At 34.5% G+C, this 17,349-nt stretch overlaps 1 protein-coding gene across 7 annotated transcripts in view; it reads right to left on the bottom strand.

The window, feature by feature from the left end:
- The window catches only part of LOC106060634 (dynein axonemal heavy chain 1-like), a 91,158-nt gene extending 78,814 nt beyond the window's left edge, over positions 1–12,344 (bottom strand). For 2 of the 7 annotated variants that reach the window (XM_056032384.1, XM_056032387.1), the window contains exons 1-14: positions 11,757–11,799; positions 11,025–11,203; positions 8,618–8,696; positions 7,903–7,991; positions 7,770–7,802; positions 7,487–7,575; positions 7,020–7,306; positions 6,128–6,545; positions 5,610–5,767; positions 4,990–5,207; positions 4,215–4,382; positions 3,907–4,037; positions 3,310–3,457; positions 1,592–1,785 (exon numbers count right to left, since the gene is read on the bottom strand). In XM_056032384.1, coding sequence (XP_055888359.1) covers positions 1,592–1,785; positions 3,310–3,457; positions 3,907–4,037; positions 4,215–4,382; positions 4,990–5,207; positions 5,610–5,767; positions 6,128–6,545; positions 7,020–7,306; positions 7,487–7,575; positions 7,770–7,802; positions 7,903–7,991; positions 8,618–8,696; positions 11,025–11,186 — 2,174 coding nt within the window. In that variant the 5' untranslated portion in view covers positions 11,187–11,203; positions 11,757–11,799. Of the gene's footprint in view, positions 1–1,591; positions 1,786–3,309; positions 3,458–3,906; positions 4,038–4,214; positions 4,383–4,989; positions 5,208–5,609; positions 5,768–6,127; positions 6,546–7,019; positions 7,307–7,486; positions 7,576–7,769; positions 7,803–7,902; positions 7,992–8,617; positions 8,697–11,024; positions 11,204–11,756; positions 11,804–12,262 lie in introns of those variants that run through there. The other 5 variants (XM_056032385.1, XM_056032386.1, XM_056032390.1 and 2 more) reach the window with 5 other exon arrangements.
- Between the last annotated feature and the right edge of the window lie 5,005 nt (positions 12,345–17,349).

Below are 17,349 nucleotides of genomic sequence, written 5' to 3'. Positions count from 1 at the left end.
ACTTTTTGTAAACTCTTTCTGCATTAGTTTCTTTAAATTTTCTATATAGGTTTTCCTTCTGTTTACAAAGCTTCTTTAGTCTATTATTAAACCAGCATTTATTTATTTTGTTTGATGTGTATTTAGTTGGTATTTGATTTTCTATAATGCTTTTAAGATGGTTTTTAATGAAATTCCAGAGGTCATCGACTGGTTGGTTAATGTCTTTTTCTAATAAGAATGTTTGTTGAAAGTTTAATGCAGCTTGGTGTAGTTGTGTTAGGTTACATTTATTCCAGAGTAAGATTTTTCTTTTGGGTTTTGTATTGGCTACTGCTTTTATCTGACTGTGTATTTTTATGATCTCATGGTCTGATAGACCAGGGATAATATCATAATCAACTACTAATCCAGGTCTGTTGGTTAAGAAGAGATCTAATGTGTTGTTTAATCTAGTTGGCTTTTTAATGATTTGATCTAAACTTAGGTTGTGTAAAGTTTCTATGAAAAGCTCATTTATGTCCTTAAGGTTTTGGTGTTTATCTATGGTTAGTGTTTTCCAATTTATATCAGGTAGGTTGAAATCACCCATAATCCAAAAAACTGCATTTTTATTTGTCTCTTTAAGTGTCGTAATCTGATTACATAGTTCCTGCATGTATTCTAAACTAGAATTTGGTGGTCTGTAAATGCTGCCTATTATTAGGGATGTTGAGGTGGTATTAATTTTACAAAATGTTGATTCTATATTTTTTGAGTTAGGTAAGGTAATTTCTTCTGCTATAAGAGTGTTTTTTATTGCTAAAAGAACTCCTCCATGATTATCAGCCCTATCTTTTCTAAAAATTTCATAATTACTATTGAAAATTTCTGCATTATAAATTTCAGGATGTAGCCAAGTTTCTGTGCCTGCAATTATGTCTGGTTTCTCACATTCTAATAAAATTTCTAAGTCTGCTGTTTTGTTCCTAATGCTTTGAAAATTTATTACTAAGGTTTTAAGGTATTTTGGTGTTACTTCTTTAGTAGGTTTGTTTAGTGAGGCTGTTGTATTAATTTTAGTAGATTTAGGTTTAACAGGAGTGGATCTGGCTAGTGGTTGGTGAGTTTGGTTTGGGATGGTGTTTAGGATGTTGTATGGGTTAGAAGTGTCTGCATCAAAGGAATCAAACAGTCCTGATGTAAACTGAGGTAACCCACACGGTACACAGTGCCATGATGCATCTTTGTTGCCTAAGGCATAATACACAGGTGTATTCATATGGAGACATGATGCATGGTACCATTCATCGCAGGTGTCACATTGAATGGCTTTCTGTTTCATGGTGCATACTGAAAACTATTTTTTATTTCTTTCACTATTATAGTATCTAATGTCACCTACCATCAGTGTACAATAGTGTACAATTAACAACATATACATAAATCATTGTAATCAAATTAAAGGTTACAATTGACCAGGTATATTCTCTAAGTAATTAAGTAAAAACATTCAAGGACAAACAAAAGTTTATAACATAAAAATTGTCATTAAGTAACTCACAAAAAAAAAATGGCCTAGCTTAACATAAAATGTATCATAATAACAGGTTATAACCAGACAGATACTTACATAATAAATTGTTTGATATCCATGAGAACTATGGGTATAAACTGTTCAAACTTCTTAGCGTATGCTTGCAAGGGAATCATTGATGAAATGATAGCATCGCGGAGCGTTGATCTCAGCTCTTTGATCTCTGTCTCATTTTTGTCTACTGCTTCTAATAGAGGTGTCTCTGACCAGGAGATGTCTTGCATGATAAACTGAACAAGAAATATAATCTTTCAACCATTTTACCTTAACTAGGTTCCAACTTAACAGAGGCAAAAGCCTGCTTTAAATATAATAGTGTTGTTACTGTGAGTTTGCTTTGCTGTGGTACATTTGGCCAGGTGAATTATTCTTCAACTACATATAGAAAAAGTAAAAAATGTGTTTTATTTTGTGAGTTTTTTAGTAGGATATAAGTAATAAAAGTAGCTTGTCCTGAAACATCTGCAGCAGTAGGTCTGAAGCTTTTTGTTTTCTGAAATGTTTTTGCACAATAGCAAGGATTTCCTAAATAAGACTATATCAAACATCTTGAAGTTTTGATCAAGTCTACAAAAACTAAGTTTGAAGAGCACAACTAAAGGATCACTGTGGAAACTGCTAAATTTGGAGTGGAAAGGAGCAGACAGGGATTCTTAATTTAAGTGTTTGTTTTACAATTTTACAAGGGAAATAACTGAACAATATGGATATGCTACAAAGTTACCTCTATTCATAGTGCAGTCTTCACAAGGGAATGTATTTTATGTTAAGAGATTTTGTTCTTTTCAAAGCATTTGGAATTAAGAGCTTGATGATGTCATTCTATTTAGAACTTAAGAAAATAGTGATTAAGTCATGGTTAGATTAGGCACTGTCCCAAACTAAACAGAGGAGTGCCTTTAGTGATCTGATTAAGTCTGTTCAGTTGTTCAGTGTACAAGTTGAATCACAAAAAAGAAGTGCTTCAGACACATATCATATGATGCTAGAAATCAATCAATAACTGCATGATGAAGAATCAACTGCTGACTTGTTATGAGTGGGTGAAAAGAACACACAAGGAAAAGTTGCAATGTTTTATTCCAATAATCAGGAAAAGGGCATACCTGACTTCAAAAAAGGGAACTTTGGTTATTACGCAATGCTAAAATCACCTTTTTTAAACCCCCCACCCTTGTAACAAAACTAATTTACCCCTCCCAAAGAGTAACATAACAAGAAAATGACTTGTTTTAGTGCTTCCAGAACATATTCAGTTGAACTGAACATATATATTGAGCAGCCACCGGAAAACCCATTTGACACCCTTGATGTTAAAAATAATGTGGGGTATTTTTTTTCATTTTATTTTTAAACCTGTTAAAGTCAGACCCACGAAAGTCAACTGTTATTTCATTTGAATATTTGTTTTGTTATGTAACAAATCTTGGCCATCCCTTGAAACAAATTTTACCCCCCCCCTCCATCCCTCTTAGTCGTTATGTAATATCCGAACCTTCCGTAACAACCATTTTTTTTCAGTAAGGACAAAGAATAAAAAATATTGAAACGAATATGAATTTAGCACAACTTTTATTAATGCTTAGTTAGAATTATCTGAATTTGCATGTTCCAATTTTATTTTTTTTAACATTAATATCGTCTTGTGGGGCCATCATATTTTTGGCTACATATGTTTTTACATTTATTAACTTTAGTATGTGTAGGTCTAATACTTTAATTTTACTATAAAATTTAACAAATATGGTACTCACTTTTTCCAGCACTGGGATATTCCATGTTCCATACACAGCATTGTTAAAAAGATTCTCCATAATGTCTGCGAAGGATTCAGGGTCAGCACTGAAGTGAACTTTATCATCCAGAATAAGGTCGAGTTGGAAAATTGGAGATTTTCTGGGTCTGAATGCATTGAAAATAATAAGCATCAAGATATTTCAGATTATTATTCGAATTAAAAAAATCAAATAATCTTTTTTTTTTTTTTTTTTTAAATATTAAGATAATTTTGTACAAACATAAACAATGCACCAATCTGACCTAATTGCACCCAGACTCTTATTAAATTTGCTTTCTAAAAGCTGATCTGAAATTATGCTAGCCATTGTATACTTTGAATCATCTTCACCTGTCATGTTTTGGTTAATCAAAATATCTATGCCTTAATTAAAATTGTTAGTTTTTACATGCTAAAAGCTTTATACCTGCTGTAGAATACATTCCTACAAGTTCAAAACTTAACAACTACAGTGTATTTCAAATTATATACAATACTGCGTAATTCAGTTTGATTTATCAAAATTTAGCAATGAGATATTGGCTGATTCTTAGCTGATTTCCTTCCTACTTACGGGAAAGGACTATGTAATAAGTTATTTCCCCATCGAAAGAAAGGTCTTACATCCATTGTAGTGTAGCATGCATCTAATATCATGCTGGTGAAATTCTTAATAGAATCTGTTAAAAGTGTTCTAACTGAGTCCTAAAATGAGAATCATACTGAAATTATAATTCAAGATTAAAATCAATTTTTAAATTGCAAGAAGCTTAAGCTAAATTATGTATTACTTTCTTCATTTTTTCTTAAGAAGAATTACATTTTTCTATGTAAGCAATCTGTCAAATTCTATTTCCAACAGTCTTTGTTTTAAATCCTTACCTGCATTATGAATTTTACAGTTTCATTAAATTTTTTCATCTTAGAAATTTGATAAATGGCCCAGTTGTCTTCATAAATGTTGAACCATCCTTTTCTGACACTCATAAAGGATTTACGAATATGTGTTCTCAGTAAAGTTAGCCATTGTTCTTTTAAGTAATTGCTCATCTAAGAAAAGAAATAAAAAGAATGTTGGTGATCAATATTGCTTAACTATTGTGGTAAAAAAAAATTCATATTATAAAAATGAAGATTAAAACAGTAGCTACAAATACTTATCTGATCAACCAAACTATTCTACACGTAAAGTATTTAGATCAAAATTTAGAGAAAAAAACTTATAAAGTAGTACCACTTAAATTTTGTTTTTTAAATCTATATTTTGTAAGTGGATTGTATGATAGCAAAGAATTAATAAATAATGCAAATTGGCCCCTAAATTTGTGATGACTTGGAATTTTTAACTTGGGATTTGACTCCAGAAGAGTTGTGTTTGTTAGGCACCTCAAAGCTTTAGGCAGAACCCCCCCCCCCCCCCCAAATCCATTTAAGAGTTTGATCAATAGGGAACTGAGCAAGCCATTGTAGCATGAAAGCAATATTAATATTAATAATAATAGTAATAACAGTAATAAAAAAAGCTAAGAATGGCTATAAATGGTTCTTGAACTCACAGCTAAAAAGAATGTAGGCCCTAATATAATGTAAGTAATGTTTATAATTGGTATTTTTGTGAAGCCATAAAAAAAAAGAACAAATGTGAAGTATTACTTACAATAGTTGTTGCCTGGTCTTGCAAACTTTCAAATTCATGTAATTTGAACAGCTTTGTTATTTTAAAGTTGAAGAAGCTCATATTGTTCAGCAAATTATTACATTCAGCTCTGACCAGACACATGGCTTCAATACTCTCTGTGATGGTGTAGATAGAGCTATAAGCAAAACTGTCACTTTGCTTAGCATAAGGATAAGGAGGAACATCTGGGCACTTGGCTATCAAAAAAAATTGATTCCAATTGTCAAGTTACTTTTTATATATATTTTCAATGAAACATGATATGGTATTGTATGCATACTTCTTAAGAGTGCTCAACAGATTAGTGAAGGTATATTCTAAATTATAGAAGATTAATGCAACCTTCACTATCCAAGTAAATCATTGGTTTATTCAACTAACCCTTCCATGCTCAAATAAAATTTGAATACAAATTCTTTTTTTTTCAGCTTATATTGAAAAATGAGTTTTATAATACACTTAAGAAAAAAAAAATTATGAATCCTCATTATTTTTTAACTGCTTTCTCTATCAAGGACACCCCCCAAAACAAACCAACAAAAAGCTCTGTAATAACCCTAGAATAAAATAAAATAATCTTTGATAAATAAAACACTCACAATACATGGGAGCCGGCTTTTCATAGCGTAATGGCAGAGTAACAAAAGCAAAGGTTGAAGGGTCATCCCTGACAGCCTTTTCCAGGATAAACTGATTCATTACTCTGCAATAATCCAGCGTAATCTCATGCTCTAATTTAGCAGTAGCTTCTTTCAGCCTTTGAACAGAAAAAAAAAAAAAAAAAAAAAAATTTTTTAGTGTTTCAAAGTAAGTTTATGTTCACTAAAGTTTATAATGGAATTTTATTCAATATATTTTTTTCAGTGGACTGTGGACTATCTTTTACATCTCCATCAAGTTGAAAAACAATTTGTTTATTAACTAGTGACAATGACACCTATTTAGAATTAGTAGCAATCACATTGCTTAATTTTACATTAGAGAAATGGAAGAAGAAGAATAGGGTTAATTTAAGTTATTTATTTATCAAACTAGAAGAATAGGGTTAATTTAAGTTACTTATTTATTTATCGAGCTAAAAGAACAAAGAACATCTTTCATTCTCAGACATATTTACATTTTAAATTTACTGAGTCCTGGTGTAGAATGGGCTCTCTTCTCAATCTCTTCAAAGTTCTTTGGAGTCAAATTGCCGAGTCCATCCATAGGCATGCAATCAACATACAATGTGTAGCGTAGCTCTGCTTCGCATTGTTTACGGGCCTGGTAAGCAAAAGCCACTCTGTCCGCAAATATCCTGGGATCTTCTGCTCTAAACATTAGCCGCCAGCGTTCTATCCAGAACTGGTTAGGATAAATATTTCTCTTCCCCGTGACAGGATCAATGGAACCATTGATCACCATGTCTCCATTAGGATCAACAATTCTACAGTTTTCATCCACTCTCTGAACAAAGTACATTTTTGTTTCGGGGTCATAGTCTAAAACGCCTGCATCAAACCAGTCATATTCAATACTTGGGTCTGTTGGGTCTTCTGCTCAACAAGAATAGGATACTTTAATTTTAAAAATATCTTAAAGTTAGTTCAACATAAAAGTGTCTTTAGCAAAATTACTAAATCTACAATTTTTTTTTAAACATGCCAAAAATATGCCCAATTATTTGTTTCAACCTTTAAGAATAGTTTAGAAATAAAATAAAATTTAAATCTCTTCTGTTCTAGTGAATACTTTTAGAAACTTTCATTACCAGCCTAAGGAATGTTGAAAAATGCTCTTTCTACTAGATATAAAGAATCACCACGAAATCATTTTTTTTTTATTTCCAGTGCATATTTTAGGAATTTTTATTTACTCTCTTTCACATATATACTGTGTATATGTCATCAGCCAATATTAATATTTTTTAATCGCTTGAAACAAGTTCTAATTAAATAATCATTGAGTTTTTTAAAGTTATAATCTTGTAAAAAAAAAAATGCCAAAAATGTTTTAAAACAAAATCTTACTGTCTCCGTCTTCATCTTTTGTGGGCAAGAGACAAACACTGGGTATTGGAGCCTGACCCATGGTCATTATTCCAAGTTTCATCCATTCTTTTGGAGTGCGGTTATCAAACTCAGTATTATCAAAGTAGCCCAATGGTAAATAGGGTGGAAATGGTGCAGGATCATTGGGATTCATCATGAGTATTATATTCAAATTAGTATGCTGTTTGGGCATCAAAAGCTTTGTGACAACTCCTCGCTCTTTCAATAATGTCGGTAAATCTAGCCTTGCATAGAGACGACGAAGTCTGAAAATAATATTAGATGGATGTATGGCAGCACATGAAGACAATTTATTTCTTTACATAAAACAATGTGAGTTCTGAGATAACAAACAAATAGGTCAGAAGACATTTTTTAACCTGTGTTCAACTGTATTATAATTTTATTACTATGCTATAACAACATATAGTGAAAGATAAGCTTACCTTTCTACTTCAACTTTTCTTGGTTTTTCACCTGGAACATGAAGAACTGGTAACTGAACTTTAGGCTCAAAAGCTAAGGCATTAAAATCCTGTAACAAACATTCATTACATCATAAGTTATTTGATCATTAGGATTTTTTTTTATTAAAAAAAAAATTTTTTTTACATTTGTCAACATCATTTTAAGTTAAACATTGTAAGTCAAAAAACAATTTGCTGAGAAAATAGTATTAGTACTAAACGGATCATCATCTACTGATCAAAAACATTGAAAACTACTTACACATCCACTAGCACAACTCTCTCCAGGTTTAGCCTGAAAAAAAAAAAAAAAATTTAGCTAAGCTTGCTATGAACTGTTAACAAATTTGAAATATTTTTTTTTTTAAATTTTTTAAATAAAAGCCCAAAGAGACCTTTTTAGTAAATATTCCAGTGTGTGGTCCAAAAACTTGGCGCTCTAAATCTTTGTCTACTTGCTCTTTAGTAACTTCGAAATTTGTAGCTGGAAAAAAAATTAGCATTAAGTATTTACAATATTCCCAAATTTGTATCTCAAATTATTGACAAGCCAAACATAATTATGATTATTAAATACAACTTAAGCCTGTGTTTTTCATCCAACTGTTGTTTTGATATGAACACATATATCAATACATCAGTTTTTAATGGTCCAAGAATGTTCATTGCTGTGCAGTGTATTGTTTCCATTAATGTACTTCTATAATTCAGCATTCATCCACACTTCACCTTACTAGCGGGATATATTTCAGACAACTCTACAAGGAAAATTTAAGCTGTTCATAATACAGTCTTTCTTTTTCTGAGAGTAGGAGCTTTTTTTTCCCAATCCAATGTCTCATCCAAGTTTAGCTCTGATGATTTGTCGAGAATTAAAATTAACTGCAAATCACATCAGACTGTGGTAAATACAGGCATAGAAATGTCGTAATGTGTTTCTGCCGCGTAGCACCATCTCTCTATAACCTATGGCAAATTACAATACCACAAAACCTAAACTAAAAATAAGTAGTTAAATCTTACTTTTTTTTTCTCTACTATTTCAAAATGAAAAAAAAAAAAATTTCTATTGATTCTTTATATGAGACTAATAGTCTCACAAGTACACACCAAGAGGAGTATGCTTCTCTGTGTTTATTCTCCATAATGTGTCACTGCTATATGTCTTGGCACCAGAAAGTGTTATATCCTAGAATAAAGAATTTAATACAATTATGCTTGAGAAAATACAACACCATTACAAACTAGATGGCATAATTATAACGAAAAGTTAATGGGGATATTATTCAATGTAAACCTCATTCACACAGGTAAATCCTTAAATATGTATTAATTATTTTTTTCAAAAGCAGATATTCTTTTAATGAGATAAGATAGCTATGATTTTAAAAGAAAAAGTTAAAAAGACATACGGTACAATTGATTTTCAGTATTTTTCACTTAAAATAAAGATGTTGCTTTTTAAGAAAAAAAAAGGGGGAAAATCTGAACCAAATAGAGAGCTAAAATATATATATATAACACAAAATATATCAACAAGGGTCGTGGTGCTAAGTAATAAAGTGCCTGGCTACCAAAACTATGATGCTCCAGTTCAAATCTCTGAGTAGACTGGGATTTTGAATTTCAGGATTTTTACCACCCAACTGTGATGGGTACCTGACAGTAGTTGGGGAAAGTATATGCGGTATCTGTGAGATAGTTTCTGTGTTAATAATAGACATACTAAGCTTAAGCTGCACACTGCAAATCATATTTATTTGATTATGATATAGAGACATTATATAACACTAGACCACTATAGCTTTATTCAGTCACAAAGCGACTATGGATAACCACCTCATAGAAATGAGATGTAAGCCTGGTATTATCTATGGTCAGAACGATATGGCCCACACAGCAGTCTCCCCCCCCCCTTTTTTTTTTCCATGCAGCTGATGTGTCCATAGGAATGACAGGGGCTAATACAGTTATGAATCAGTGGCAACACTCAGGTTCTTCCATGATGTCATCTGTCACACTTATCATAATGTGCTGCAATAATAAGGCAGCTAAGCTAAAGGCAAGGCATTTTTCCTTTACGCTCCTCATGGAACATAGGGCCTCAGTAAAAACATGCCCTCAGTAAAAACATCCACGCTCCATGGTGTCTTGTTAAGTTTTTTAATGGCTTTCCAGCTCTTTCCTGTCCTCTCTGCTTCATCTAGTACACTGCGTCGCCATGTTCTTTTTGGTCTTCCTCTACGTCTGGTTCCCGGGGTTTCCACTCTAAGGCCTGTCTAGCTCTGTTGTTGGTATCTTTTCTAAGGGTGTGACCAATCCATCTCCACTTCCTCTCTAAGATCTGCACCTCTATATTTTCTGCCAACTCATCTCCCACAATTTGGTGTTTTCTATTTTGTCATACCAGTGTATTCAGACATGTGTTGATGAAGGTCTGTACTTTTTTTGTTGTTGCTTCAGTTGTTCTCCATGTTTCAGAATCATACAGTAGGACCGCCTTGACATTAGATTTAAAGATTCTTATATTAGTCTTGTTTGAGATGTGAGGAGATTTCCAGGTTGGTTTTAGCTGTGTTAATGTCTGATGCGCTAGATTTACACAATGTTTAATGTCTTCATCTGTTCCATTTGATACACTGACTACACTTTTAACTACTTGGTCTATGCATGGAACTATAGTCTATGGTCTGAGAATCCAGTTCTATGTCTCCGATTTGTTTGTTGTTAACTTTAAGTACTTTTGTTTTTTGGTGGTTTATTTTGAGGCCTACTTTTTTCCTATTTCACTTAAAGCTGTGACCTTTTCTTGCATATCCTGTGGTCTGTGAGATTATAAGGTTATAAATGTCATCAGCAAATTCCAGATCTTCTCACTTCCAGCTTTTGTTTAAAAGTCCATTGGATTCCTTTCTGCACAGCTGCCATTCGTGTGTAATGAAAACTTGTAGTTTATAACCCGCAGGTAATATGCGGTAATCCCTAGACTAGAGACACTAGTGTCACTTCACTAGAGTTTAGTTTGAAGAGTTTTAGTAAGTACTAGAGTCTAGAGACTAGATTGACTAGATCTTGATCTAGAGACTAAGACTAGAGTAAGAGTCTACTAAGTGGGATATTCAGAATAGTCTCTGGATCTACTACTACTACTACTACTATGATAATCAATAAATCGTAATATATAATAATACATTAATAATATAAATATGTAATATAGTCTAAAAGATATCTAGAATTAGTAGAACAAACAACTTAGTAGAAGTACTAGAATGGAATCTAGATTAATCATTAACTAGATATATCTGATCTAGTATCTACTAATCTAGTCTAGCCTCTCGGTAAAGGTAAAAATTACGGGAAATATCAATGATTATTATATTAAATATTAGACTAGATAGGCCTACAAGATCTATATAATTATAATCTATATATAATATATATAGAATATAGATTAGATCTAGAATCTAATTCTAAATCTTATACTTATATTGTTATATTATATGAAATAATCACTCACGGTTATTTCTCCTAAATCTGCTTCTTGTGTTATTAAATCTGAGTAGTAACCTCTGGCTTTAACTTGAGGATACTTGGAGTCGGAATACTTCAGCTTGTTTACTAAAGGTGCTCTTTTCTTTTCCGCGGCAAAAAGGCGAGCTCTTCCACTTGTAAAGGCCATTTTCTGTTGTATGATTTCTAAACGAAAGAACAAGATAATCATGCCCTTTCCATTTTGTGTGCATCCATGTTCTAGACTCTTCTATCTGAACTCCCATAACCTCATGCTTTAAAATGTCAGAAACTTTTTTTTTAGCGGACATAAGATAAATGATATAGATCTACGTAAATCTAACATCGGGAGGGGGAATTTTCAAGACGGCTTATCATATCAACAATACACATAGTATATGCCTAATCTATTTGGCCTTGTGTAGGCCTACAGTTCCTGAGTGACTGGTGTTGATTTCTGCTACTTGACCTTGTGTCTTTACCGATATGATATCCTTAGGCGGTCAGTCTTTCTACGGATTGTTGTTATGCAAAAAATGCAGGGAAGAGAACCTGTAGACTCTACTTGTACGCCATTTTCATCGATCTTACCAAAGCCTTTGAGGCGATTAGTCACTATGGCTTTTGGAGGATTTTATTTGTGCTTGGTGCCTTATGGGCGTACGCTGACAAGGTTAGGAATAACCATTTTCTGCTGGAGGTCGGTGTGAACTGTGAACAGTATAGAAACACTACTTACCATTCGACAGCTATCCTGCATTGGAGATTACTTAATTAAGCGATTTTTAAAGTTTTTTTTTTTTTTTGGCAAGCTTAAAGAAGGATGGCGTATCACCGTTGACCCCCCTACCCCACGCGGATGCGCTATAAAGATCAAATCAGACGCTATTTTCCCCTTACTATTATAGAGGAAAGCTGTTGGCCTACGAAAGAGAGTGGAAGATCTCTCTCGATGATTGCGGGACACACATTTAAAACTTAAGAAAAGCCCTTGCCGAAGACAGGTGCACAGGACGAAAAGAAAATTTAAATAGACCCTAGTCGGACTACGGCTTTATCTGCATAAAGTGTGAAAAACTAAACATTTCGAAACTGGATTTGCGTGCTCACGTGAAATACTCATATACTGCACTCATCCTTAATCTTAGCTATCGAAGACTATGCCTTATATATACATTTTCAATGGTCCTTTTCTGGTTGCATAGATGTAGGCTAAACCGTGACAATGAAAGCCTTCTAACCAACCTTTTATATAACAAAATCGTACACGAAATTGGCAAGATTACATTTATAAGATTTGAACATTGTGTTCATTGTTGTAGCAACGTTTGACGTCAATGGTAACAAATGTTAAAAATCGTAATCTGTTTGCGAAAAAAAAATGATTAATTGAACTGTTCATTATACGTTATTATTGTATGTGCGATATTTTTGTAGGCCATTTGTAAACTAACACTGCAGTTGTGTTTAGGAACAGAAGAGTTTACAATCCAATGATAGTGTAATCGTTTTGTAAAGTGAAATTAGTAGTTTTGAAGATATTTATGATTTCATGGTTTAATTATAAATGTTGATTTAGAAAATTTAATGATTTATATAAGGCTTGTCTTCGAGTCCGAAGATTAAGAAGCAGTGCAACATTTCACGTGGCTACGCAGTTCTAGCTGTGATCTACATATTTGGCCACATCCAGTGCAGACATAAACGTTTTCTGCCAGTGGTAGATTTATGTTCTCTTTCCGCCGTCTATCATCGACAGTAGATGTCCGTTTGGTCTCAAACGTGTATCCCGCGACCTGTGTAAGAAATCTCCACCTGTATCGTTTGGAAGCCGCTTGCTGCCATAGGCTCTCTTCTGTGTCTGTTAAAGCAAGTTGGCGCCTAAGTTGTTTTATAAAGCGTTTTCAGGGGTCACCTCTTTTACGCCGACCACCTTTCAGCTCACCAAAAAGGATTGCCTTTGGCCTACGGTCGTTCCTTTCACGAAATGTGTGCCCTGCCCATCGTAGCTGTCGAAATAGAATTTACACATCTACACTGTCTATCCAGCCATTCGCAAGAACATCGTTTTTTTGTAATGCGGTCTTGTCATCATAAGCCGATGATGGAGCCCAGATATCTTTGTTGAAAGCTTTCAAGACATGTTTTTCCAGGGTTTATTGTTAAACTAAACTAAGCGCAGCGTACGCAAATTCTTTAACAACGAGCTGAAGCTCATGTTCGGTGTGAGCAAGGCTAGCAGGGCGCAATCATCGGCATAGAGAAGCTCTGTGACAATCTCCTTTGTTTTAGTGTGGGACAGTAGGCGCCGAAGGCTGAATACATTACTGTCTGGCAAATTATTAGAAAAACTTGGATCCATATAGGTAGCGGACCAGAGGAATGGTGTAACAAAGCCTATATAAAGTCTTATATAATACTTAATCTCCTTATTCTTTACAAGATTTTTTTTTATTAAAGCTAAATACACACATTATCACTTTTGGATTCTTTGCATCTTCTTTAATAGTAATTGACGTCAAACTACCCTGATTTTCCTTACAAGGTTTTATTTTCCACTATTCTTGAATTCTTTTTGTTATATTCGTATTAGGCCTATATATATATTTGATATGATTTGTCTACTTTTTTTCTGGACGTCAGGTAATCATAATTTCTATATTATATGTAATATTATTCTCTAAATGTTTTTAAATTTATGTATAATAATGCAAACTCACATTTAAATTCCGATAATCTAAATCACAATGTAAATACTAAGCTAAATGCGCAGGTCAAATAAATAACATCTATAGTGTTCCACAATTGTGACTATCTTTAAAAGGTAAAAACTGGGTTTACACCTCCCAATTGTTTTTAAATTGAATTCTTCATAGATTCCTATGAAATTACGTTTTTTCCACATCCATTTATAATCCGAAAATTAGATGTATTATGCAGGTGATGGGTCATCATGGGCGTAGCCAGGATTTTTTTTCGGGGGAGGGTTTTGGGGGGGGGGGATTTCTTCTCCCCCCCCCCCGCGACCCCTCCCCCAGCGCGAAATTTTCTTTTTATATGTATTTATGTTTGTGTGTGTGTGTACATAATCTTTATTGCATTCTGACTCTTCATTCTTTCGGAGGACGTTTATTGTGTCCTAGAATAGGTTCTTCCATGAGTTAGTGGAAAAATTGTAGATTCCCCGCAAATACTAATAAGTTTCAGTTAGTTTATAGTGCGAATCTGACGCATTTAAGTCAATATTTAGTGGTTTCAATTTAGTCATTAGCGCTAAACTATAATTTGTTAATAACAGGCGAATCTAGGATACATTTTTTAATAGTTGCAACTAAAATAAATAGTTAAACCTTTGATCTTGATAAGCTTTGGCCTATAATCTGCCATACTCATACTGATATCTAGATTTCTTGATCTACAATGACTATACTATACATACACTCAGTTCATAGCATTCGGGTAACCAATCCTAGAAAAGAAAAAGTAACACTTTCATCCCCCCTTCCTCCCTGCCCAAAAGTAAACAAGCTTGAACTTGAGTAGGCCTAACAACACTAACATTTGGACAGCAGACCAGTGTGTATTGAATCGGTCAGATAGCTCTAGACCTAGTCTAGTGTGTAGTCGATATGACGACTAGTTGTTAAAAAAGATGAAAAGACTGCCATGTGTTTTTCCTTGTGCGTAATAGGCTTGAGTTGTTTATGATTATCGACGCTTGAATTTTGTCATGGATGAATGTGTGTATCATGGGCGTAGCCAGGATTTTTTTTCGAGGGGGTTTTGGGGGGGGGGGATTTCTTCTCCACCCCCCCCCCCGCGACCCCTCCCCCAGCGCGAAATTTTCTTTTTATATGTATTTATGTGTGTGTGTGTGTGTACATAATCTTTATTGCATTCTGACTCTTCATTCTTTCGGAGGACGTTTATTGTGTCCTAGAATAGGTTCTTCCATGAGTTAGTGGAAAAATTGTAGATTCCCCGCAAATACTAATAAGGGGGTCTGGGGGAGTGCTAGGAGCTCCCCCAGCGCGGGGCGAAGCCCCGCCGCCAAGCACTATTTCTGAATTTGAAAGCCAACAAAATGCATATTCTGAGGTATCTACAGTGCATTTTCCTGCTATTAAAAAGTTTTATTTCAAAAACCTAATGTGCTATTCTTACTGACTTAGACCCTCCCGCGCCGTTTGGCGCATTTGCTGTCAAGCTGTTTCCATAAAATTGTAGATTCCCTGCCATTACTAGCAATGGGGTCTGGGGAGCGCAAGCGCGGGGCGAAGCCCCGCCGCCAAGCACTATTTCTGGTAATGAAAGCCAACAAAATGCATATTCTGAGGTATCTACAGTGCATTTTCCTGCTATTAAAAAGTTTTATTTCAAAAACCTAATGTGCTATTCTTACTGACTTAGACCCTACCGCGCCGTTCGGAGCATTTGACGTCAAGCTGTTTCCATAAAAATCTGTCACTGGTAATGTCTGAAGCCTCTTCCCACCTGCCATGAGGACCTCAATGAATGAGTGGAGTCAAGTTGTACTAGGATATCATTGCAAATCTTCTTATGCGTAATCCATTTTGTCGGAGAACATGTCCCGCAAACCTCATGCGTCGCTCTCTCACAATCTTACTAAAGGGTTGACTCCCAGTTCGGCATAGGATTTCCTTGATTTAAACCCGATCTCTATAACGGACTTCTAAAATCTGTCTTAGCCATCTTTGTTGAGCCACTGTACATTTAGTATTATTCAATTTCGGCAGATGACTATTCACTGCAGTTTATTAAGGGAGCCCTGCCACTGATAAAAATGTGTAACCACTCTTGAATACGCTCTTGGAATTAAGTGACTGTAGTTTGCTTTAGATTTTATATCCAAAAGAGAAGTTTTATCGTCAAAATCATCTGTTGGGGGTTTTCCACCTCAAAATGCTCTGTAGGGGGATCTTAAACTCAAAACCATCTGCAGGGGTTTTAAACTTTAAACAAACGCCATCTGTAGAAGAGGGGTTTAAACTCAAAACCCCCGATTGGATTGGCTACGCTCAAATAATTTTAGTGTGTAATTTGCTTTTTTTTTATTTTGAAGAGGTATTTTTAGCATTAAACCCCTCTGAATGGGGGTTTAAACTCAAAACCCCTTTTGGCAACGCTCATAGCATTTTGAGTGCGTAATTTGCTTTTTTTCATACACTGAAGATGTATTTTTTAGCCTCAAACTCCCCTGGCGGGGGGTTTAAACTCAAAACCCCTTTGGCTGCGTTCATAGATTTTAGTGTGAGTAATTTGCTTTTATTTATATTGAAGAGGTACTTTTTAGCTTCGAACTCCACTGGAGGGGAGTTTAATCTCAAAACCTCTTTGACTACACACAAAACATTTTGAGTGTATAATTTGCTTTGTTTTTATTATTAAAGAGGTATTTTTTACCTTCAAACCCCGCTGAAGTGGGGTTTAAACTAAAAACTAAGTCAAAACCCATTTAGCTACGCTCATAACATTTTGAGTGCGTAATTAACTTTTTTTTTATATTGAAGAGGGGGGTTATCGTAAATTTTGGAGGGGGGTTTAAAATCAAAATCTCCCTTAATTGTGCTCTTGGAATTAGGGGATTTTCGTTTGCATTTTTATTTGTTTTGTTTTATAGAAGAGGGGGGGGGGTTAACTGCAAAACCCCCAAGTAGGGGGTTTAAAACTCAAAACCCCTAGTAGGGGGTCTTAAACTCAAAACCCCTGGTAGGGGTTTTTAAACTCGAACCCCCCATGGTACGGGGTTTTAAATTCAAAACCCCATTGGTTGTGCTGGGGCAATTGATGGTTTAGTATTAAAATCTCACCTAAAATAAACAAAATCAAAGCAAAAAATCATTCACTAAATTCCGATCCCCCCCCCCCAAGGGGGGGGATTTCATTTCGGGGGGGGGGGGTTTGAACCCCAACCCCCCCCCCCGGCTACGCCCATGGTGTGTATGTATATATAATCTATTTTTACAATCTGCGCGAATGACCGGAAGTGTGTTGTTTGTTAGAGAGAGACCAGCGTGTGTGATATGCAGTAAAGATGATGAAAGTTTATGTGTTCGATCTAGTGGTTTAATTGTTTTATTTCGTTAACTAGAACTGAACCAGGAACACCTAGACGTATCGAGACCTAAGGTAGATTCTATATAATTATAAATAAAATAGGAAGCCTATATAAAGAATCACCCCTTGTGTCAGGATTTCGTGATTTTACCATCACAAAAGAGATACAAGACACCGATAGCAAAGACAAACAGACACAAACACTCTTTTGTTCCCCTGACAATCAAATCATTAAATAAGAACAATCTGGTATA

The sequence above is a fragment of the Biomphalaria glabrata genome, chromosome 6 (assembly GCF_947242115.1).
Source record: "Biomphalaria glabrata chromosome 6, xgBioGlab47.1, whole genome shotgun sequence".
Lineage (NCBI taxonomy): Eukaryota > Metazoa > Mollusca > Gastropoda > Planorbidae > Biomphalaria > Biomphalaria glabrata.
The sequence above is the reverse complement of the archived record's forward strand: the minus strand, read 5'-3'. Positions and strand labels throughout refer to the sequence as shown.